This window comes from Phyllopteryx taeniolatus, chromosome 6 (assembly GCF_024500385.1).
Source record: "Phyllopteryx taeniolatus isolate TA_2022b chromosome 6, UOR_Ptae_1.2, whole genome shotgun sequence".
Classification (NCBI taxonomy): Eukaryota; Metazoa; Chordata; class Actinopteri; order Syngnathiformes; family Syngnathidae; genus Phyllopteryx; species Phyllopteryx taeniolatus.
The window spans coordinates 31369916-31394849 of record NC_084507.1 but is presented as its reverse complement, the minus strand read 5'-3'; the positions used below and the strand labels follow the sequence as shown (position 1 = coordinate 31394849).

The following is a 24934-nucleotide window of genomic DNA, read 5'->3' as shown; positions in this document are numbered from 1 at the left end:
GATTTCAAAAGTAGTTATCCATCAATTTGTTGCGTAAATGTAATAATATGAGGCCATCATACATTTATATGGTTTCGCAGGGAAACTATAACTACGATGTGGCCCGTGACAAAAATGACTTTGTGCTAAGGGCGAGGATGCACCTTATTTCTTTTGGTGTGGCAGTCTGGAGCAGCTCTGCAGAGTTGACACAATCAGTCCCGTCGAAGAAGAAATGATTTTCTTTAAATGTACCTAAGACATAATATGCAGTATTTATTACAATGTAACATAAAGACAATGTTTCAAAACAAGTGTCTGTATTGGAGATTTACATTGTTCCTTTTGTTTTCTATGGTAGAATTATGTTTGTGCATCCAAAATAAATGACCCATAAAGGTTCCACTTGTATGTCATTGCTTGAACTTACATTTCAGATAAGCCACGATGTGCAGTATAGTTCTTCCCGCGCACCAAATGCAGTAAGGTGCAAAGGTAATTTAGGATGATTTCTCCTGAATGAATTTGCCTTGATGTGTTTAACTGATATTTTTGGGCAATATCCGAATTTTCGGTCCTGTTTTCTATTTTTGTTTAATTGACGTTCATCTGTTGATGAAAAAAAAAAAAGGTCATCACTTACTCATTACCATACTTGAGTAGTTTTTTTTCACTGACTACTTTAGTTATTTCGAGGACTGATTTCTACTTCTCCTTACCTGATATTATTCTAAAGTAAAAGTACTCGAGTACAATTTTGGGCTATTCTGCCCACCTGGTAGTGTAGAATATTCTTAATTTTCATTCTATAAACAAAGCCGTAGATAAATCTGTCTTTGCGTTTATTAGTTTGACATCGTTACATACATTTTAAAAATGTAGTAAATGTATTTCATTACTCTAACGTGATTTGAGCGCAAGGTGCGAGTGTTGCTATGACAACCATGAGAAGTGCCGTAAAGCGGCCCTTCCGTGCGACACATTTGAATGTTAGCTCTTAGCCAAGCTAAACAGCAACACAATATGAACAATATTTTCGCTTTTCCCACAACGCTACGTGATTAACGCTGACATTTATCTGAAAGTTCACAATGTAAGTTGTTTTTGACATGAGTTTATTTCGTTCTAAATTAATTTCCAAGGACGTAAAGTTGTCTTTTGATTCCATTGCTGATTAGCGGCTAGCTTAATAACTAGACTGCCGGCCCAAATTTTCTTAAACACCCCGTTTTGTCTCTTTCTTTTTTTCGATAATATTCTTCAGATTTGTCAGCAACGCAATATTAACAATATTTTCGCTTTTCCCACAACGTTACGTGGCTATCTGGCCCAAATGTTGTGAAACACCCTGTCTTGTTTCTTTCTTTTTTCGATAATATTATTCAGATTTGTCAATGGCGGCGATGGACGAGGTGGGGGGAGGGAGAGGTGCCATCTTTGCTTCCACAGAGGAAGAGGAAGACTCAACTGAGGTTTTAAGAATCCAACCTCGTAACTTTCAATTCCCTTGAAATGAAAATATAGCAGCACTTGACAAGATTGTGTTTTCCTTAGATTTTATTGAGTGTTTTGGCACAACAGGACCAAGTGGGCCTCTGCTTCTATGACAGCAAAGACTCGTCGGTTCACTACATGGTGGATACGCCAGATAACCACGAGCTACACCTGCTGGCCAGAGGTAAACACGGCTCCTGTTTATCCTGAGGCTCCATTGACCAAAGCAACGTTAACCTACAATCAATTATTCAAAACACCCAATGCCAGACATAGTGATGGTGGCAGCAGTGTACTTTACGTAGCCAACTTCATGTGTCACTTACTGTGTTTGTTGACTACTTAAGTAGCCCTAAACATATATGTTTCCGACAGCCGGAAACAGGCCCGGGTCAAATTGACCAGAATAATTTAAACCTTCAGAAAATGACTATAGGTACTCCAATGTATGTGTTGTTTACTTTATGTTTGTTTGTTAACTACCTAATTCACGCTAAATATATTTCTTGCATGTTTTATCCAGCTAAAATAGCCACAAGTCAAATTGAACCCAGCAATTCAATGTTAGTTTTTGTATCCCTAAATATATTTATTATTATTATTTATTATTTTATAGAGCTGAAACAGCATTGGGTCAAATGGCCCCAAACAAGGCTAATGCATACAAGATGTACAGAACACTGTAAAAACAGACCATTGAATAATTTGATGTTAACCCGATTGTCCCTATTTAATTAGAGTCATTAAATATTCATTGAGCGATGATGAGCGTTAAATGGGGTCAAATTGATCAAGTGGGTGGTTCAAACTACAGATTTGTGCCTAACTTCTCCTTTTTTGTTCTCATCACCATTCTTCAACCATGCAGTCATCCAGGAGATTTGTCCTCAAGTGATTATCACCAGTGCAAAGCAGGAGCGCTGCATGACCCGCTTCCTGCTCCAGCTCGGTGAGTCCGTGGGAAGAAAGGTGCTCTGGCAAAGACAGAACAAAGTCAATATGTGCCAGAGGACTCGTCGTGCTGTTGACATAGTGTATCAGGCAAGCGCTATCTGGGTCAAGGGAACGATATGTGGATCAGTGCAGCTTGGCAGTGGCTGCCTGAAACTGTGATAAAGGAGAAGATATGCTGTTGTACACCAACTCCAAAGACCTACATCATGATTTTCGTCAAATTCTTCTCAGGTTCAAACCCGGACTACAAACCCGAGGTGGTTTTTTATCCATATCTTGACTTTGGTATGAGTACACTCCAGATGGCCCTCTTTTAATTTCATTGTATTTTTTATTTTTTTTAAGAACGTTTGTACAGAGACCCAAACATGACGTGAAAATAATTTTTAAATTGTGGCCACAACATGCACACAAAATGCTAATTTGTCATAAAATATGAAAGTTGTGGCCACGCAATAGTTAGAACCTGTGCACAAAATACAAATCTGTGGCCTCAAGTCTCATGCACACGAAATATGAATGTGTGGGTTAGATATCATTCCTATGAACAACTTGCACGTCTGAATAAGCCACAAAATACTAAATTGTGGCCACGAATTCTGTATCAGGTGTGCACAAAATGACTATTTTTTGGTCCACATTATACCTATATTGTGGCCATAATTAACCCCCCCCCCCCCCCCCCCCATGTCATGTCTGGGGCACCGTACGTTTGCATCAAATGTACAATTTTAACTTTGAATGTGACAGGTCTGGAAGTCAGTAGGACGAGGCTGGTTTCAGCCCATCTGCCTTTCCTCCCCGCCTCCATCTCTGAGAGAGACAAGATGGCCTATCTCGCCTCCTGTATCTCCTTTGACGCGCCCCTCACGGTGAGCCAATTGTTAATGCTGCATGCCAGCTCGTTAAGTGCCAGTTTTATAGCATTTATGTCTTGGTGCGTGTGTGTGTGTGTGTGCATCGGGTGGTGGGACATAGCTGAGGGCATTGGGCGGTCTTCTCAAATGTCTGGACCGGAGGAGAGTAGGAGTTGAGCTGGAAGACAGCAGTGTTGCCGTTCCTATTATGAACTTCAATGCCTACACACTGTAAGGCGCGCCTCATCAACACGCATACACACAGAACATGATTTTTCTATGACAATGACAGTTGTTCATTATTTTCCCCAATACAGTAAGGGTGTGGTGTACATCGACAGGGAAGCATACAGGTAAGTGGCCTCTATTGGCCTACATTAATCCAGCATACTGTATAACCGTCCAACCAGTTGACAATGGTCTTTAGCCTCGTAGTTAGTTGATCAAAACAAAATAAATACTTGAATATATCACATTTATTTGTGTTATTAAAATATGCAAGCGTATTGCTGCCACACCAGAAAAAAACGTTCAGTATGACATTGAAACGCGATAAAGTTCCCGTCTTAACGTGATGAATTCACGATAATGTTATAACGCAATGAAGTTCACGTTTTAATGCGATAAAGTTCAGTACAACGTTATAGTGTGACAAAGTTAACGTTTTAACGTGATAAGTTCGGTATAACGCAGTGCTTCTCAATTGTTTTCTGTTACGCCACGCAGGAAGAAGAAAACATTTCGCGCCCCCCTCTCCCCACTCTCCATATATGAATAGTATCACAGACCGTGTCTCATGAAGCACAATGAGCGCCACTGCCACCTACTGTAGTGGACGTGCAATTGCCCTTTTCTTTTAGTACTGTACGGCATAAATGGAGAGAGCGACGCGACCCACGATTTGAGAAGAGACTGGTGTAATGTTATAACGCGATAAAGTTCACGTTTCAACGTAATTTCACGTTTTAACATGATACGTTCAGTATGACGTCATCGTGTGATAAAGTTCATGTTCTACTGTGATGAATTTCACATTAAATCATGATAAATTTCATCTCTTCATCTTTTAACGTGATACGTTATGACGTCATAAGTTTCACTTTCGTGTTCGGCAAAACAAAACAAAGCAATTCTTTCCGGTTCAGATCATTGGTACGTGTGTCTTCTTTTTGTGTCTTACAAATCAAAGTTACAAGCTACGTAACGAACCTGCTTTCTATGATACTGTAAAAAAATAAGAGAACATGTTTGAAAATATTTAAAAAGAAGACACACACGTACTGCACGTTCATATAGGGCTCCGACAGTGACCGAAACCGGAAGTAACTGCTTCGTTTTGTTTAGTTGAACGCGGAAGTCAATCATCACGTTTTAACGTCTGGCGTGGCAGCAATACGCTTCCGTATTAAAATATATGCTTCCCTTTTTAACATCTTGAAAAAAACGTTCAGTCACTATAATAACCTCAGTTAAAAGACATCTATGATTCACACAGAGACAAAGAGTTAACCTCTGAACCCTGGTGCTAACCAATAAAGCAGCACTCACAGAGGCACGAACAGTCTGTCAGATGAATGTTGTAAATAAGCTCCCTATGCAGTATTACCACGATCATATATTACGTAGCGATGTCATCTCAAACAATGTTGTCCGCAATGTTGTGTAGAGTATAGTAAAGTATATGTAGAGTTGGTGTTGAGTGTTGACTGATCAAATATTGTTATCATTTTCAAGTGTTCTGCAGATCTTCAAATCAGAGCGTCACCCATCAGTGTATAAGCTCCATTCGGGCGAAAAAGAAGGATTGAGTCTTTACGGTACAGTGCCACAGAAACAGGCTCTGGCCCAACGTATTAACACTCAGTTTACAAGCAACTGTCATTGCTTGTCTTTGTTGTTCCTTGCAGGAATATTGAACTGCTGCAGTTGCAAGTTTGGATCCCGACTGCTACGGTGAGAAATTCCAGTCACGTCGACAAAATAAGGAGCCTTTAAACGTTAAACTGTCCAGTAAGTGCACCTGCACAATCCAACAAAAGTTGTATGCTGCCTATACAAAGAGAGTGTTGCTCAGTTTTCATTTTGATTGACTCTGTCCGAGACCCCTCCTGGAAGCCGTCACCTCATCGTGGTGGAGGGGTTTGTGTGTCCCAATGATCCCAGGAGCTAAGTTGTCTGGGGCTTCACGCCCCTGGTAGGGTCACCCGTGACAAAACAGGTCCTAAGTGAGGGACCAGACAAAGCACGGCTCAAAGACCCCTTATGATGACGACAAACGATGGACTCAGTTTTCCCTTGCCCGGGACGCGGGTCACTGGTGCCCCCCCTCTGGAGCCAGATCTGGAGGTGGGGCTCGAAGGCGAGCGCCTGGTGGCCGGGCCTGCACCCATGGGGCCCGGTCGGGCACAGCCCGAAAGGGTAACGTGGGCCCCCCTTCCCGTGGGCTCACCACCTGTGGGAGGGGCCATAGGGGTCGGGTGCAGTGCGAGCCGGGCGGTGGCCGAAGGCGGGGACCTTGGCGATCCGATCCCCGGCTACAGAAGCTGGCTCTAGGGACGTAGCATCTCACCTCTCTGGCAGGCAAGGAGGTGTTTCCTCCCACATCCCCAAAACATCCATGGTAGGTTAATTGACAACTCTAAATCGCCCTTAGGTGTGAATGTGAGTACGAATGGTTGTTTGTTTCTATGTGCCCTGCGATTGGCTGGCGACCGGTTCAGGCTGTAGCTCGCCTCTCGCCCGAAGATAGCTGTGATAGGGTCCAACGTGAGGAGAAGCGGTACAGAAAATGGATGGATGGATATTTCTGTAGGAATTCCGGTATCGCAGATTTTCACTTATCGCGGACGGGGTCTGGAACGTAACCCCATGATGGAGTGGGGTTTGCTGTAGTACCACTTAGAAACATATAAAAAATCCTGCAGCCCATTATTATAGATTGATTAAATGATTAAAAATGAATCACCTATTGTATTTTATACACAATATACAGTATCTTATCTATATACCTCATGATAAATGCTTCCTACTTTCCCACCTTTGTTTACACCGCGGTACTCTGATTACATTTTAATTTCATCCTCTTTGCATTTTCAATTGGAATGTGAATCTTCTTGATGTAACTTTTACTTGAGCGCACAACTATCTGAATTGTAAATATGAAATAGTTTACGGAACTGTTCAAGCGGACTTGTACTCTGATGTCCTTCTCCGCCCCAGTCAGTGGTTCCTGCGGCCAACAGTGGACCTCGCTGTGTTACGCAGGAGACAGGAAGTGATCCGCTTCTTCACGTCACCTCGGAATTCAGACTCCTTGAACACTTTGCGGATGTCGCTACGTAACATCAGAAACATCCCAGTACTTAAGACCCACATGGTCCTTTTTGTTGCTCCATCTGGGATCGCTTACCGACATCATAAAGCCTGTTTGTATGTTGCAGACTCTTCTGCGCAGGATGTCTCTCTCACATACCAAAGTGACAGACTGGCAGAGTCTCTACAAGGTAAAACCACTTTGTACGGCTCATTCATTAGATAGCATTGTGCTACTGTAGTTTGTGGAGCTGACTGTGTCTTTTTTTTGAAGACGGTGTACAGTGCAGTATGTGTCAGAGATACGGTACGCCACCTTCCTCAGTCCATTCAGCTTTTCCGGGACATCAGCGAAGGCCTCTCTGATGACCTCCACCACGTCGCCTCTCTCATCAGCCGCGTGGTGCCCGACCAGATCTTCCTTCGTTCAAGTTGCGCTGAAACACACGCACTTCACGAGCTTTATGCTTCTTGTTGCCGACACGCAGGTGGACTTTGAATCCAGCGTGGCCGAGAACCGCTTCACCATCAAACCAAACATAGATCCGGCAATCGATGAGAGTGAGTGTGGCACTAATTGATTCTCTTGGTCGATCCCCACGTAGGTCTGTTCTTTTTGCATGTTATTGACCAATCTAAAGTGTTGAAAACGGTTTGCTGTCTTTGACAATGGGATGTTAATGACTCAACAAATGACCCACCAATCTTTTCCTGAAAAGTGATGGTTTTGGAGATGCAAGAATTCTGCCTCTGATCTCATCTCAGTTTACCCACAAAATTACTTGAACACAAAGAATATTCTAATGTATGGATTGTAACAGTTGGATGCACGGGTTTGTTGTACTGTCTGCCATATAGTGGAATAGCATTTAAATGTTCTTCCAATCATTACATTACCATGTCACTGGCATAGCTACATGAACTTTGAACAAGGATACATTATTTGAGTGAAATTGGACACACAAATATTCCGTGGCAGAGAGGCTGGGAATCACTAATCTTGTGTCTGCTGCTTTTCTCTGCCAGAGAAAAGGCAGATGGCGGGCTTGTCTCACTTCCTGACGGATGTTGCGAGAAGAGAGCTGGCGCACCTGGATGCCAGAATCCCCTCCTGCTGCGTCATCTACATCCCTCTGGTTTCCCTCTTCTTTTTTACTTCCTCTTTCACCCTCCCCAAAACTTTTTTTTGATTCAGTAGCAGAGCTTGTGCCAGCGTAAGCAGCATAATAGGCTGAATGCGCAGACATATTGCCACTCATACATTGCTGTCCCACCAGATTGGGTTCCTGCTCTCTATCCCTCGGCAGGCTAACATGGTGGAGAAAGAGGACTTTGAGATGGTGGGGCTCGAGTTCATGGTGGGTTTATTTACACACGTTTGTTAACATGTTTTCATTGCTCTTCAAGGGTGCTACAGTATTTGCGTGTAACTTCCTGTCCACAATTTTTGAAACATCAACATCATCAACGACAACATCCTGATCAACTGTGGGGGAAATTAACATTGAATCTATGAAATATTCTTTTTAACCCTGGTTTCCTCCCACATTCCAAAATGAAGAAAAAAAAATGTTACACCTCACACAAACAATCTGTTCAACCACCAATAAAGAAACAGAGACGGAAATCTTCCGTGATCAGACGTGATCTAACGAAGCCGAAGTATAAGAAACACTTCTGGATATGCGCCGTTGTTTGACGAGTGTTTCCCAAGGTTGCCGCAGTGTTGTGGAATGGCGAGGTCCTCAAAAATACTGTACTTCTTGCCGTCTGGGGAACTCACTTTTATACCAAATAACGACATCGGGTAAGACATGCTTGTTTTTTTGTTTCTTTGTTCCCGAGTCAGGTTGCTTCTTGCTTCTATGTCCAAATTCTCGGTGTCCTGACTCAGAGGGACGTCAGCTTCTGCCACACGTGAAGATTTGTGGTTGTAAATATTGAACGCGTTCAACATTTAAGATTGTCGGACTCGACGCGTTTCGGACACTATTATCGGGACAAGTCCACTCTTAACACACCTCAGATCTAACAATCTTAAAGGATAATCTTATAAAACATAAGATTGTCAGACATTTGACAGCCTTGGTCGGGAAGGGGCAAAATCAGCACAAAGAACAGCTGCGTAAATGCTATAAAACCAGGCTGAGGGTGTATTTAAATTGGGTATTTCTATATCACGGATTTCACTCATTGCGGGGGTGGTCTGGAACGTAATCCCCACAATGGAGGGGGATTACTATGTAGACTCCATTTTGATTCAACTGCTTCAAAGCAATATTAATCAACACTCATTTCCACATAATGGAAAGAATCGTTGACGTAGCCTCATCACTTATTATGTCCATCTCTAATAGGTTAGAATTTTCCAAGGACGTTCCCAGATGTCATCCATCCATCCATCCATTTCCTGAGCCGCTTCTCGTCATTAGGGTCGCGGCCGTGCTGGATCCTATCTCAGCTATCATCGGGCAGGAGGCGGGGTACACCCCGAACTGGTTGCCAGCCAATCGCAGGGCACATACAAACAAACAACCATTCGCACTCACATTCACACGTACGGGCAATTTAGAGTTGTCAATGAACCTAGCATGCATGTTTTTGGGATGTGGGAGGAAACCGGAGTGCCTGGAGAAAATCCACACAGGCACGGGGAGAATATGCAAACTCCACACAGGCGGGGCCGGGGATTGAATCAGAATCATCTTTATTTGCCAAGTTTGTCCAAAAAAACACACAAGGAATTTGTCTCCGGTAGTTGGAGCCGCTCTAGTACGACAACAGACAGTCCATTGACAGAGAACACTTTGGAGACATAAAGACATTGACAAAAAAAATTAAAAAAACAGTCACTGAGCAATAAAGGGTTGCTAGTTGTCTGGTAATGGCGGTACATTGAACCCCGGTCCTCAGAACTGTGAGGCAGACGCTCTAACCAGACGCCCACCGTGCCGCCTCCCAGATGTCATCCGATTTTTAATTTGTTGGATGTAGGATCTTAAATGCTAAAAGGAGACAAATGATTTCTAGGGGGGGGGGGGGGGGGGGGGACATCAATACCACAGTTGAAGCTGTTCACGCATTGATTTTGCAGTCGATAAATGTTTTGGCCCAAGTTGAAACAGTTGAGCGCGTTTATTGCGATTGTATGCTCAGGCACATATGTACGACTTGTGTTCATGCGTGTGACATGTGTGCTAGTTTCTATCAGAGGATCGCCTGCACTACAGAAGCCAGAGGACCAAGGAACTTGACAGCCTTCTGGGAGATTTGCACTGCGACGTTCGAGGTTGTTATTTCTCTCACACAAACACAAAACATTGGCCAAGATGCTCTGCTGATAGTAAACCGTCTCTTTTCCAGACATGGAGACAACTGTCATGACTCAGCTGCAGAACGCCATCCTGGAGAGGAGCGCTGCCCTGTATAAAGTAACTGTGCATCTCAGCAACATCTTTCAAACCTGCCTCCCTCTTTAACGATATGATGAGCACTCACTGGCCACAACATTAGGAACCCCTGCAAATTCCAATGGGAAGAGAAGGGAGCTGTCTCTAATATTCCTTCCTAGCTGGCTTCATGAGAGGCTAAATATTCCTCACCTTGTGTTGGAAAAAGATATAATACTCCAGTGCAAAGTACAGCCACTATAATAATATATTGTGAAATACTGTAGCTCTCTGACAGTATCAAACAAAAGGTAGAATGTTATAATTGGCATTCATTATTGTGCATGTCGTCGGTAAGTTGAATTTTCTTTTCATTTCATTGTTTTAATTACGGAAAGTTTCTCATCCCTGATCGTTCACAATTTGAAGGTTCTGGACCTGGCCGCAGAGCTGGACTGTCTGATGGCGTTGAGCAAAGCCTCCCAAGAGTACGGCTACACCTCACCCAAGCTCGTCAGCCGCAAGGCAATATCCATCACTCAGGGCAGGTTGGCACTTGTCAGACAAAATCAAAGATTTGAGCGATTGCAGTGTTAAAAGACGGCTGGTGTTTTCCCCACCAGACACCCGCTGTTGGAGGTGTGTTCTCCTGTGTTTGTGGCCAACTCCTTTGAGAGCTATGAGTCACAGGGTAGAATCAAGATCATCACTGGGCCCAACTCATCCGGAAAGAGCATCTACCTCAAGCAGGTAAAGCAGTCATTTGAAGGGGAAGGAACCATATTTGGAACTAAGACACAGAATAGAAAACCTTTATTGTGATCCTATGCTGCGGATACAACCATATTAGGGCACCAGGCCTTCATATTAGACACCACACCACATTCTTAGGCGATCGAGCCATGTAATAGGTCTTTGCGTGCAATCGCCTGCATTGCTGAAATATGGCTCAGTCTTTTCTCCTTTTGAAACATTGCGTTACTCTACATGCGGTGTTTACAGGACTTGCCCAAACTAACCATCACACATGGTCGTCGTCTTTTTGTAAGTCCTCCTCCAAAGCACTGAGCAGCAAATTATAGAAAGGCTTGATGAATGTATGCCTCTTCTTACATTCACAGATATGAAGGTATGAGTCAATATTCTTCCTAATGTTGAGGTTACGTTAGATATAGATTTTCAATATGCAAATAAACAATCCAGGTTAGTGATAGAAAATGCTTATGGAAATGTATTAATGTCAGTATGACCATCCATCCATCCATCCATCCATTTATTTTCTGAGCCGCTTCTCCTCACTAGGGTCGCGGGCGTGCTGGAGCCTATCTCAGCTGTCATCGGGCAGGAGGCGGGGTACACCCCGAACTGGTTGCCAGCCAATCGCGGGGCACATACAAACAAACAACCATCCGCACTCACATTCGCACCAACGGGCAATTTAAAGTTGTCAATTAATCTGCCATGCATGTTTTTGGGATGTGGGAGGAAACCGGAGTGCCCGGAGAAAACCCACGCAGGCACGGGGAGAACATGCAAACTCCACAAAGGCGGGGCCGGGGATTGAACCCCTTGTCCTCAGAACTGTGATTCAGACGCTCTAACCAGTCGACCATCGTGCCGCCTCAAATTGTCATATGTAATGAATTTATTATGTGTCGCCAGCAGAAGTACTAATGTTAATGTTGCTCTCCGTCTCTGCCTTAGATTTGGGATTCACCACTTCCAGCAACTTCCTCACAACACATGTACTGTAGATATGATGATAAAGCATGATGCTAGATAACCTAGTTTGTCAAATCTTATCAAACCTATCAGGGTTTGCAATCGCCATCCGTGTTGTGAAGTCCCCTACTCAGACTCATGATCTTGTGTTTAGACTATTGTTTTCCCGTACGTCATTTGTTGATATGTGTTTACTAGGTCGGTCTGATTGTGTTCATGGCTCTCATTGGCTCCGACGTGCCTGCCAAGGGCGCCGAGATAGGCCTGGTGGACGCAATATTTACCTGCATGCCGGGCAGAGAGTCTGTGTCTGTGGGCCTCAGCACCTTTATGATTGACCTAAACCAGGTTGATGTGCACACACGCACGCATGCATGCAAACACACGAATGGCACACGCATGTGGAAATAAATCAAATTCCAGAACAATTGTCATCCAGCTCTACTACGCCCACTCTGCAACTGTCAAAATATTTGGGCAGCCCACTAACCCACCCACCCACGCAACGTGACAACTCATTTATTTATTTTTTCCCAGATGTCCCAGGCAGTCAACAGCAGCACGGGCGGCTCATTAGTCCTCGTCGATGAATTTGGAAAAGGGACAAACACTGTAAGGAAAACAGAAACACATTCGCCTCATTAAAACTCTCGAAACCAGCACCAGCCAACATTTACTGTATTATTTCATGCTGAGCTGCAGCTTAACATGTGCCACCCACCATTCGCAACATTGCTGCGGGTCCGTCGTCCACTTGAATAAATAAACAGCAGCCCAAATAGACACGTAGAGAGCTACTCTTTTGTGAGTGAGAGGCCATAATACAATATATAATAACATACATCATCATATACTTGATCAATTACAATACAATGCAATACAATGTAGTTATATAGATTTTTTATGAAATATTTCTGTATGGTAAATGTTTTTTTAATAAGGTGTATTATTGAATATCAGTATAAAAATGCCTTCTTGACAATAAAATCAAGTAATATCGGCCTTAATTAACCCCTAACAGTTGCCTAGTACTCTCTTCAGTTGAGTAAATAAATGATACAAGTAAATATGGTCTCAATCATTCATGATTTTATTTAAACACGAGAACAAAGCTTCACACACTGTGACATTTTCATTTCCAAATCATTTGGTGTCGTCATTGCACAGGTTGAATACATGAGGCAGTTTTTGTTTGAGAGCGTGTCTTCTGCCTCAGAGCCAACACAAATGGGAGCTTTAATGCTTTATTACCGGCAAGTACTAAAACTATCTCGGAGGAAACATTTACGCCCAAATACTTGCAGATCCAAGTGACGGCAGACTGGACTTTTTATTGCATGTTTTGCCTACGTGTACATTCGCTTACTATTGTTAAAGGCATGCATGATGAAGGTATTTCTAGAAATTCCGAGATTTAAAAAAAACTAAGCTGACGATGGTGGAAAACGACCAGCTTTTCTCGAAAACCAATTCCACACATCATCATCTGTTGGCTATCTCACGTTTGAATTGTTGGGACTGTGCACAATGTGAAGCATTCAAGGCTTTGCGTGATGAGTTGAACTTGACTTTTGACTTTCAACATACTATATCGATGTTCTAAATAGCATTGTAATGAAGTAGAGCTAGAGGTTGGAGCAAATAGTTTTACTTCTTTCTACTCCTTTTTTCATATGTATAATTCGATTTTATCTAAATGTTTTTTGTTCAAATCTTGTTTGTTGTCTTGTTTGTTTGTTAACGTTTTCGAAATAAAGAATTCTATCAAACCAATCAGTCCCATTTCCCTCTTACAGGTGGATGGCTTGTCCTTGCTGGCCGCGACCATCTCTCACTGGCTGAGGAAAGCTCCAGTGGACGTTCCTCACATCCTGCTGGCCACTAACTTTTACAGTTTGCTTCAGCCGGGTCTATTACCCACTTCCAGCCTGCTGTCTCTCCTGGTACAGGCAGATCCTCTCACTGCAATATTTAAACAGCAGCCTGGATGAGGCTTTAAGCTATTGACATGATGTTCTGCAGAGCTTTGGAGATAACGGAAGGACCCGTTGACCGAGTCTTACCTGATAAGGATGTGTGCGTGTCGTTTGTGTTTCAGACTCTAGACACAGCGGTAGATGGGGATGAGTTGGTTTTCCTTTACCAATTGAAGGAAGGCGTCTGCCGGTCCAGTTACGCCGCCAACGTGGCTCGGCTGGCCGGCTTGCCTGCCAACCTCGTACAGAGAGGGCTGGAAGTGTCTGAGCTTTACAGGACGGGAAGAGCCGTCCAACGTATTGACAGCGTGTCGTCAGATGAGCAGGCCAATAGGTTGGTCCAACTTCTTGTTTAGCCAGCAGTTTGGAGTGTGTATTAGACATCCAGGTGTGTGTTTGACAGATACAAGGCTTTGGTGGAGAGATTTATGAGCCTCGACCTGGATGATGACAGTCTGGATGTGCAGCGCTTCATGAAAGAGGAGGTTCTGCCCTTTGCTGGACAGCTGCAGGACACCTGAACTGTTCGGCTCCGTCACCAAATAAGGTTCCAAAATACTGGACAACAATTCTGATGCTTTGTACTTACTGTTCATTTGGTTAACATACAAATTTTGAATTTGTTGTACTGAAGCACATGTTTTTCCACCACATTGACTTGAGTGCGTCGGTTTCTGAACTTGGGTGCTTTTATTGGTTATCCTTTAGCCCAGGGGTCGGGAACCTACAGTCCACATTTTATCTGGTCCACCATGTAGTTCTAAAAACCAATAAAACCTGAAAGGAATTGCTTTGAAAAATCCCCACAGATGCTCATATACAAATGAAACGTTTTTGATTGTCGCATATTTACTTTCATAAATTTATTGTGGGCCTTGATAAGGTTCCCCACCGCTGCTTTCGTCAGATGAAGTGGTTACAAAATAGAGACAAATGTATCTGCCAAAAGTATGTTTTTATATTTGTTTTGCAACTGTCCATGCAAATACCTGTGTCACTGGTGATTTGTTATCTTCCCCCCATATTGGCAGCACACACACACAATGAATAAACGTTGGCTTCTCAGTGTGTCGAGATCCCTGCGACGCACCAGGACATCAGGAAGGCTGCAGTGACGCTCGACAGCTTGTCAGCCGTAAGCTTAAATGCAGCGTTGCAGAAGGGGGTGTCGCAACAGTGTTTGGTCATGACAAAGACGGCGTTGTTGGAGACGAGCTCCACGGTGGTCTCCACATTACACTCCTCTGCTTTCACGCAGCCTAGTGTCTTTACATCCAGGACGTCAACTGAAAGGGGGGGGGGGAATGGCCATGAAACATCCCGGAATTGAATACTACTCCTTTACAGAAAAATGGTTCAAGCATTTGTATGATATGCTTGATCTCCAACTCGTGGGCCTATATAATCATTTGGGGGCCTTCCACATCCGTGTGTCCAACCGCAAACATTTAGAATATTTATCGATATCATCAATTTAAAAGTGTCAATTTGAGAAAGGTCTCCAATTCCCTAAACCCGATAAAATTCGAAATTAAAATCTTGGATTCTAATCTCAATGCTTTTTTACTGCAATTGGTAAGAATATTAATCAATAATGATATTCATTTTATATAGTTTAGCATGTAATACATTTTCGTGATGAAAAGCGTCACTTGTGTCTACTCCTTTCTCCTTGGCCGACACTGACAGCAGTGCTAATGCTACTCGCTGAAAAAATTCTGGATCTTGCTATGGTCAGTTACGCACATTCAGTATGGCGACAGGGCGCCATTCAAGCCAGCGCCGGTACTGCTAGCAAGACACAGTCGTCTTACTAGTGAGAACAAAGAATGTACTTCTACATGGAACATGTATGGAACACGGACTAGTTGAATAAGGAAATCTGCTTGTCTTCTGCTGCTAACGTCAAAATGCTCACGTAGTTTTGCACCTAAATGTGGACATACCAAAATCTGGCTGAAAATCAAATATGTCATTGGAAAAAAAAAAAAAAAAAAAGCCTAAGTCAAGTCTATTTTGGGGGGGAATTTTTTTCTGCAGACGTTTTTTTTTAAGTCCAGAACTGTGGAATAAGTGGCAATGTTCGCAGGATAAGAGCGGAATCAAGGATAGCGAACAAACGCTCAAACAGCTTTCCGTACAACACACCTGCCTTCCCGCGGCCCGTGAAGCATCGTTCCCCGAGGCTGCAGTTGGTTTCCGTGGTGTAGCATGCGTCCCAGAAGCCCAGGTCACAACGGAAACACTGCAGCGATTCCTCCTCTTCCCCGAGACCTGCCGCCTCCATCATCTGCTCCAGCTGCTCCTCTTCCTCACCTGAGCCCACACAGGTACTCTTTACTGACTCACTCTCACAGCTAGTGGCCGCAACAGCATGTAAACATATTATGGAACACTTCATTAGGCAATCTGCTCCAATGAGACCCAATAAGAGAGTTGTGCAAAATACACTTTTTCGGGCCACCTATGTTGACTTGTTTTAAAAAATCTTGCCAACTATAACTTTCTGGTTCTCTTAGCGAACCATTTTTCCAGGTTTGATATGTTTTTCTCATTTCATTCGCTTCCTATTGATTTTAAGCCCAGTTTTTGCGGCGCAAAAATAGTTAGGATTTTGCCCTTATGCACCACCACAATGGGTTCATTCAAGGTGTGATTGATCTAATAGGATTGTGCATTATGTGTCCCTAATGTTGTATATTGAAAAATACATCATATCATACATCTTTTATTTAAATAGTAGTATTTATGTAAAAAATAGTAGTATTTATGTAAAAAAAAATAATAATAATAATAATAATTCACATGACTATATGAATTGTTCTTTACATTGCTTTGAATAAACCTGTTTCACATGTTAAGTGTTTAAGTGTTAGTCACTTAAATCCTGTTATAAACAATATTTGTAGTTACAAAGGCCTTGAGTCATTCTGTTTTAGGACAGCAAGCCAAAGTCATTTTGTTCTTCAGCATCGCAGAGATATTTTGTTTATTCTCCAGCATTCTGGAATTTGTTCGGGTGATCCGTGTTGTTCGGGATGGCTTGTGGTCTCGTGGCAGCATCCTGTTTTAATAAGAATACAGATGCTGGCACCAAAACAGAAAAGAGCTGGCATCATCTAAGAAGACCTTTGTCCACAAAGAATGCACAAGATAATTGATCTGCTGTCATGCGATAGCTCCAAAAGTCCCAGGCTACTTCCCTTATAATTAGTCATTTATTGGCACTGTATGTGAGACATTTCAGCAACAATTAGGAACAGTTTGGGTTTTTCCCTGCGACTGTAAAGTGCAGCATATTACTTCCAAATACAGCTGTCTTACTCAAGGGTATAGAGACCAAGTGTGTGCGCACATTTCTATATACAACCCCAATTCCAATGACGTTGAGACGTTGTCTTAAACATAAGTAAAAACAGAATACATTGATTTGCAAATCATGTTCGACCTATATTTAATTGAATACACTACAAAGACAAGATATTTCATGTTCAAACTGATCAACTTGATTGCTTTGAGCAAATAATCATGAACTTAGAATTTTATGGCTGCAACCCGTTCCAAAAAAGCTGGGACAGGTGGCAAAAAAGACGGAGAAAGTTGAGGAATGCTCATCAAACACGTGTTTGGAACAGCCCACAGGTGAACAGGCTCATTGGGAACAGGTGGGTGCCGTGATTGGCTAGAAAAGGAGCTTCCCTCAATTGCTCAGTCATTCACAAGCAAAGCTGGGGCACACTTGTTCACCTCTTTGTGAACAAGTGCGTGAGAAAATAGTCCACCAGTTTAAGGTCAATGTTCCTCAACGTACAATTGCAAGGGATTTAGGGATTTCATCATCTACGGTCCATAATATCATCAAAAGGTTCCGAGAATCTGGAGAAATCACTGCATGGAAGCGGCGAGGCCGTGACCTTCGATCCCTCAGGCAGCACTGCATCAAAAACCGACATCAATGTGTAAAGGATATCACCACATGGGCTCAGGAACACTTCAGACAACCCATCCATCCACCCATTTTATTTACCGCTTATCCTCACTAGGGTCGCGGGCTGCTGGAACCTATCCCAGCTATCTTCGGGCAGGAGACGGGGTATACCAGCGAATCGCAGGGCACATAGAAACAAACAACCATTCGCACTCACATTCACACCTACGGGCAATTTAGAGTCCTCAATCAACCTACCACGCATGTTTTTGGGATGTGGGAGGAAACTGGAGTGCCCGGAGAAAACCCACGTAGGCACGGGGAGAACATGGAAACTCCACACAGGTGGGGCCGGGATTTGAACCCCGGTCCCCAGAACTGTGAGGCAAACATGCTAACCAGTCGTCCACTGTGCCGGCTCTTCAGAAAACCAATGTCAGTAAATACAGTTTGGCGCTACATCCGTAAGTGCAACTTAAAACTCTACTTTGCAAAGCAAAAGCCATTTATCAACAACACCCAGAAACGCCGCCGGCTTCTCTGGGCCTGAGCTCATCTAAGATGGACTGATGCAAAGTGGAAAAGTGTTCTGTGATCCGATGAGTCCAAATTTCTGGGGGAAATTGTGGACGTCACGTCCTCCGGGCCAAAGAGGTAAAGAACTATCCGGACTGTTATGGACGCAATGTTCAAAAGCCAGCATCTGTGATGGTATGGGGCTGTGTTAGTGCCGATGGCATGTGTAACTTACACATCTGTGAAGGCACCATTAATGGTGAAAGGTACATACAGATTTTGGAGAAACATACGCTGCCATCCAAGCGACGTCTTTTTCATGGACGCCCCTGCTTATTTCAGCAAGACAATGCCAAACCACATTCTGCACAAGAGCGTGGCTTCGTAGTAAAATAGTGCGGGTACTAGACTGGCCTGCCTGCAGTCCAGACCTGTCTCCCAATGTGTGGCAGATTATGAAGCGTAAAATACGACAACGGAGACCCCGGACTGTTGAGCAGCTGAAGCTGTACATCAAGCATGAATGGGAAAGAATTCCACCTACAAAGCTTCAACAATGAGTGTCCTCAGTTCCCAAACGGTTATTGAATGTTGTTCAAAGAAAAGGTGATGTAACACAGCGGTAAACATGACCCTGTCCCAGCTCTTTTGGAACGTGCTGCAGCCATAAAATTCCAAGTTCATGATTATTTGCTAAAAACAATAAAGTTTATTAGTCTGAACATTAACTATCTTGTCTTTGTAGTGTATTCAATTAAATATAGGTCGAACATGATTTGCAAATAATTGTATTCTGTTTTTATTAATGTTTAACACAACTTCCCAACTTCATTGGAATTGGGGTTGTATATATATTCATCCATCCATCCATTTTCTGTACGGCTTATCCTCACTAGGGTCGCGGGCGTGCTGGAGTTTACCTCAACTATCTTCGGGCGAGAGGCAGGGTACCTGAACTGGTTGCCAGCCAATCGCAGGGCACATATATACAAACACCCATTGGCGCTCACATTCACACCTACGGGCAATTTAGAGTCTTCAATGAACCCCGGTCCCCAGAACTGTGTGCTAAACAGTCGGCCACCGTGCCGCCACTTTTTATATACAGACACACACACACACACTGCATGTGCTTAAAGAAATTGGAAACTGAGAGTATAAAATACATTTTAAATTACTATTTGTTCCGGTATGTAAACGCAAATTGAAGTAGGCTTGTATTGTAATAGGATTAAACACAAATGTCACTTTACTACGACTAATATGTGCAGCAGGCTGTTTCCTACGAATACAATTCAATAACTCGCCTTGAGTGACGAAGGCCTGTTGATGACTCGTTTCCGGATGTTCGTTGTCTTACCTTGAGCATACATTAGCATCAAGACAGCCAAAAGACACAATATTCGTCCTCTCATTGTCAGCGGGATACTTTTGCTGCCGTTTCCACCGCGAGGGCACTAAATTAGACCGGAGGGCTTCAAATTGGATTAGTCAGTGATGCCTCCGCTTTTCCAATCAGCGCTAATCAGCTACCGCATACCTGGAAAAACAACAACCTGTCCAACAAGCAACTGCTTGACCACCAGAATGATGTTGTGTTGCATTGAATGTCAGAATTGCTATTTGTTTTTTGTTTTTTTTAGCATTTTCACCATGTGTGACACAGGAGAAATGGCACATTTAAGCTCCCGGTGAAGAGAAGGATGATGGCAACGCCTGTCTCCCATTATAGCAAATTGTTCAGTTGTGGGCGAAGTGAAATGAACATTTTCAGGCTGGCTGCTTCTCACCATCACACTTATTGATTTCATTTTTTTTCACGGCTTGTGTGTCTGTTTCAGAGCAGCAAAACTGCTTGTGTCCTGAGTCAGCGCTCAGTTAAGAGGCTTATATCTTACTGGCCGTCTGCTCAATACACATTAACTCATGCGCACGGAGGTGGGGGTTTAATTCAGTTATATCCACAATGCATTAAAACTTGGATTATACAATTGGCGGGCACACACGCATACATAGGAGACGACAGAGCATTTTTTTTTTTTTTTTGCTAACATAAGTTAGTGTTGCAACATTTACCGATGCTGAAATAGTCCAGTGAGTCAATTTTACGATTACTGCCCAGAGATTTGATTTGAAGCGTTTATATGGAGATGTACGGACAAAGAATCTGCTGTGAAATATTTGCTGGCACGGTGTGTGTGGAATCTGTGCTCTGGAGAATTTAATAGGATTTCATAAAACAATAAGCTGTGATTGTTTTATTGCCTTAACCCTATATATGGCAACTCAACTGTTCCGAAAAATGTAAAGCATTTTCAGAACAGGATGTCCACCAAGTCTCACAATTTTTGTGCGCTACTTGACATGCACAGAGCGGCACAGAGATGATTTGGAATTTTTGTAGCAGCTCTTGTATTTGTCTCATCAGATTTTGCAGGCTTACCCAATGTTTTGCAGTTGGTTCATTGACTCATGTGGAAAAGGTTTCTTTCTAAGCATAACAGTGTAATTCCTCCAATTTTGCACTGCTACTGCAGTACCAGGCGTTTATCTCGCTTCTTGTTAGCAAATTTCAAATCATTTAGAGCTTGTTTTTTTTTTTAGTACAGCTTTATTTTCGGGTTAGTGTTGAAATGTTGAGCGGCTGCCTGCAGCAGCTCTTTCTCCTCATGCAGCACTTTAAGCACCAGCTTTACAGATGCCATGTCTGCTGTGCAATCGATGTGTCTTGTGATAAACATCTACCATATCATTTTTTTAAACTAAGTACGCCTGCCAATTATTTGGGACAGGCCACTCTATCCCACACGGTGCTTAACTTTTTAATTTCCCACTGAACTCGAGAGAAATATCGAACTGGTTGGTGAACTGATAACTTGTGAAGGGATTTCTCGAAGGTGGCACAGTGTCCCACATCTCTGACTGAGAATGACTTATGTATGCGTGCGTCTGTCTGAGCAACTCGTGCGAAGGAGGCTGGCAGCTTGTCGCAAGATGCAGTCGCACCTTCGCCAACTTCGCGCTGCCGCGGAATCATAGCATCTCAGCACAGCCTGCCCACACAAAAAGCCTCCGCTCTGTGCAGAGATGCAAATGAGTTGTACACTTCAGCAGTGACCAAACATTCAGTGAGCCTAACGTGACTATTAAACACCACCCCTTGCACGCAGCAAGAAGAAAAGGCCTGCTGGATTTTGAAGTAAAGATGATAGTGAGATGAAAAGGTCAGGACGGTGCGAGAGTTGAGCTTTCCTCACTTCTGCTGCGTCAGGGAAAAGTCAATAGCCTCATTGGAATGTTTCCACCCTTTTAAATGCTATCCTTCTTTTGCATCCAAGCTCTCATTGAAATTCTTTAACACCTTGCCTGACCACACTGAAGGGAAAAAGAGAAAGCTGAACAGCAGACATTGTGAATTTAAAGAAGAATGCAGAGCCCCGGCTGGTATTTATAGCCTGGCTGTAGGTGTGGAGTGAGAGGAGTGTGGCCTTAACGTACCATCTCTTTTTTGGACCAAGAAACCATTTCCTCAGATAAAGACTAGATTATAGTACGCGTGAGATAAGATACAAGCTCCTTTGGCGCCTAAGCTGCCTCATCCTCTTAAAGAGAACCCGTCCGAGCAGACGGCGCAGGAAGTGTGCATCCTCCGACATGAAATACATTTCAGCAAAAACTCAAGTCCTAATATAGTATGACAAGAAGAAGCTTTTAGGGAGTTGGGGTCAGTCAAAAAATACAAAACAGCAGCAAAGCTTGGGTGGCTGAGGCAAAAACAGCCTTTCGCCAATAGCGAGTCTTTAGCTTGTTCTACTCTGCTTGTAAAAAGCGCCATTTTTCATTGTCGTTCTGTATAAATGACAGTTCAATTGAATGGGGCTGGTGAACTGAACCCGCAGCTTTCTGCCTTTGGAAGTAACAGTTGCCACTAAAACTAAAAAGAATGCCTGACAAAAAGCTACCATTTTTTGATGCCTCTTTGGACATGAACAACACTGATACACAATGAACGGAGATGAAGAGGCAGGACAGCGCAATGCCAGCAAACACCTGACACCCACATCTCTCTCTGCTGCTCCTTGGGGCGTTGAAAGTTCAACGTATTTTCTATGGCACTGGCACTGATCCCCTATCCCGCATCGAATGATCTGCGGGATTCTGTATTGCTGTGTGAAAGCCCAGACAGTTCCAGCAATATCCCGCTGTCAAGTGGGTTCTTTGTCAAATTCCAAAGCCGATAAATGGCAGGTCTTCTGTTACGGCTCTGATCCTGGAATTTAGGAGGGCTGCGTTCCAGAAAACTGGGAAGTCTAAAATTTCTGAGCAGGACCGGGAAAAAGGCCTTGAGTGGAAGTCGGTGTCTACCCCAAACCGAGTACCCCAACTTCCCCGAGAAGTACAAATCTGTTGTCACACGACTGTTGTCATCGGCCATCATGAATGTAAAAGGTAAATTCAAATATGATACATACTGTATTTATCACAAAGTGGTGTGAAACAGTCGGTCAAGGCTCACTGCTTGAATGGAAAAATAACTGAACAAGGATGGCAAAATGATAAGGTGTCTTGTTGGCATATCCACTAAGTGGAATATACATTTTGATATTAGACGACGCGCTTAGTTTTTTTCTTTACTTTGGACATGAACGCTCCGTGATCCGACTCGGTAAGTTCCACGTGGGATCTGACTGACTTTCCAGCAGACAAACATGTCCGTGGAGGATAGTGTTCGGTGTGTCCAATTCCTCTGACCCCGTGAAAATGTTCAGGGCTCAGGGAGTGTCTGAAAGTTCATCTCGCTGGAGTCGTCCGGGAAGGCGGAGGAGTGAGGAGCGGATGGGCCGGGGGAGGACGAGTGAGGACTTGGCTCCTGGTGGTGCAGAACTCGAGCCAGGAGTGTTGAACTCCCCTCCCTCTCGGCCCCGCCGTCCTCTGCGTGATCCAGATGACGCAGCGGTGATCGGTCCTCAAGGTTTTGGCAAGCCACGGAAAGAGAAGGGGGGTAGAGGGTCCAGTCCTGGTTGGAGAGAGGAGGCGTAACGCACCCCTGCTCCCCGCCTCTGATCTCCCACTGTTCCTGACTACTGAAGCTGGCCTGCTCTTGCGAGTCCTCCCAGCCGAGGTCCCCGTTCAAGTCCTCCAGGTCTTCGCACGTCTCCAACCTGTGGCCCTCCCGATCCCGGTTCTCGTAGAGCAGGGTGGCGGCGCAGATGAAGATGAACAGGCCGACACCCATGACCACGGGCCCGGCCAGTTTCATCCTGTCCACGTGGCCGGACCCGCGGCCGCCCGTGGGCCTCGGCGCCGCGGACACGTAACCCGCCGCGGCCACGCTCATCCCCGCCAGCACCACCACCACGCCCACCATCAGCCAGGCGCCCGGGGCCGAGCGCAAGTGCAGTCGGGTGCGGGTGGCGTCGCCTTTTTTAAGGTGACATGCCGGGAGGCAGGTGGGTGACGAGTGGGACGAGAAGGGGCTGCTGACAGGACTGCTGGCGGCTGTCATCATCTTGAGTCCAACTGCAAGACAAAGTGTGTAGCTTTAGTAAGAAGCAAGGGGGGCACTGTGTGGGTTTTGGAGGACACGACAGGAAATAGCTGCTTTAATAGGACATGTGGCTGACTTAATGAGATGCCTGTCCTCTGTGGGGCAGCAGCAAGATTCTTTCACTCGTACTGGAATATTTCAACCATTGCCCATGACTGCGTTAGATTCTGCAGATGGCTCTTTTGCACACTTTTGATTGGCACGCCCAGCGAGGTCTTCATTTTACAATGTAGCGACAGTAGCTCATCTGCAGCAATCCTAGGCCCGCTGCCCGACCAAATGTAAACATCGCAACTCGTCATTGGAGAGATGCTCGTCTGCTTCCTCGCTACTGTCAAGGTGCCCTTGAGCAAGGCAGTCCCCTCCGTCCCGAGACGTGGAGCACTGTTTGTACCGCTTGCACTCTGGCATCTCTCCTTGCAGCCACGGGGCACAATGTGGTTGAACGAACAAACACGTTTTCCCCATTTTTTTGTCAACCGTTCTACTTTCTCCTTGGAATTGTTCATCACTTTTCCTGGTCATCTGAAGTGCGCGCCACCATTTTTGCTCTCTTGCTTTACATGATTTGACCCCTTTCAGTGGTCATCACTTTACTGCAGTCATTCGCAAGTCATCATTTTTCATGTGTGTGTGCTTCAAGGGGACAAAGTGTGAGTGTGATGTAGCCATCGACGTGCTCTGAGCAGTGTAGCACTGTTGCTGGCTGCACTGCAGTTGTTCACCCCCAAAAATAAGAGGACAAAAAATGCCTACTTGCCTTGTTTGCTCATCGGTGCGAATCATGGTCCCCACTCAACAAGCATCAGTTGCCTCGTGCACTGCCACGCCGACGTCCTTTTTGGCTTTTCATGTTCTAATGGAGACTTTGCCCTTCCTCCCTCTCCTTGCCGAACTCAAGTGAAGCTCCCTTTTTTTTTAAAATTATTTCTAGGAAGTAACGGTGTTGTTGCAAAAGTGGTGCAAAGCTGCTCTGCCTCTCCTCGCTCCGTGTGCTTATGAGCGCGCGTGCGTGCGTGTGCGTGTGCGTGTGGAGGAGGGTCGTGGGAATCAAGGGCAGTCCCACGGTGAGTTGTGTTATTCTTGGTGGTTGACACATTCACATTGATTTAAAAATATGGACTTGGACAGACAAACGAACTGGACATAACGAAGTGGCTGCGTTTGCTCTTATTTGTATTCATATGCATGCACGACCAAAAGTCGATGCATACCGTATCTTACATTTCTGTGTTTCTCAACCTTTAATGGGCCAAGAC

General features: G+C 44.2%; 3 protein-coding genes across 7 annotated transcripts; 1 reads left to right on the top strand and 2 right to left on the bottom strand.

Annotated features, from left to right (window-relative positions):
• The first annotated feature begins 916 nt into the window (after positions 1 to 916).
• msh5 (mutS homolog 5) lies at positions 917 to 14748 on the top strand. 3 transcript variants are annotated; one of them, XM_061778021.1, is made up of 25 exons: positions 917 to 1072; positions 1366 to 1451; positions 1561 to 1657; positions 2342 to 2422; positions 2659 to 2712; positions 3178 to 3299; positions 3406 to 3515; positions 3602 to 3637; positions 5019 to 5101; positions 5192 to 5237; positions 6504 to 6642; positions 6725 to 6787; positions 6871 to 6999; positions 7085 to 7157; positions 7623 to 7732; positions 7874 to 7954; positions 9798 to 9885; positions 9960 to 10027; positions 10415 to 10533; positions 10609 to 10735; positions 11906 to 12055; positions 12245 to 12319; positions 13504 to 13650; positions 13806 to 14017; positions 14087 to 14748. In XM_061778021.1, the coding sequence occupies exons 2-25, from the start codon at positions 1374 to 1376 to the stop codon at positions 14202 to 14204; spliced, it is 2406 nt and encodes an 801-aa protein (XP_061634005.1). In that variant the 5' UTR covers positions 917 to 1072; positions 1366 to 1373; the 3' UTR covers positions 14205 to 14748. The 3 variants fall into 3 exon arrangements, with proteins under 3 accessions (XP_061634005.1, XP_061634004.1, XP_061634006.1); XM_061778020.1 differs by having other exon boundaries at positions 1534 to 1657; XM_061778022.1 differs by lacking the exon at positions 2659 to 2712 and having other exon boundaries at positions 1534 to 1657.
• Positions 14320 to 22892, bottom strand: LOC133480219 (sperm acrosome membrane-associated protein 4-like). Of its 3 annotated transcripts, XR_009789223.1 has the most exons (4): positions 22763 to 22892; positions 15832 to 15999; positions 14673 to 14969; positions 14320 to 14443 (listed from the first exon to the last, which is right to left on the bottom strand). XR_009789223.1 is itself a non-coding variant. In XM_061778024.1 (3 exons), the coding sequence occupies exons 1-3, from the start codon at positions 22836 to 22838 to the stop codon at positions 14746 to 14748; spliced, it is 468 nt and encodes a 155-aa protein (XP_061634008.1). In that variant the 5' UTR covers positions 22839 to 22892; the 3' UTR covers positions 14620 to 14745. The 3 variants fall into 3 exon arrangements, 2 of the variants coding, with proteins under 2 accessions (XP_061634008.1, XP_061634009.1); XM_061778024.1 differs by lacking the exon at positions 14320 to 14443 and having other exon boundaries at positions 14620 to 14969; XM_061778025.1 differs by lacking the exons at positions 14320 to 14443; positions 22763 to 22892 and adding an exon at positions 19488 to 22182 and having other exon boundaries at positions 14620 to 14969.
• On the bottom strand, positions 22893 to 24733 carry LOC133480218 (transmembrane protein 200C). The gene is made up of 2 exons (XM_061778023.1): positions 24436 to 24733; positions 22893 to 23647 (listed from the first exon to the last, which is right to left on the bottom strand). Exons 1-2 carry the CDS (start codon positions 24446 to 24448, stop codon positions 22893 to 22895), a joined length of 768 nt encoding a protein of 255 aa, XP_061634007.1. The 5' UTR covers positions 24449 to 24733.
• Between the last annotated feature and the right edge of the window lie 201 nt (positions 24734 to 24934).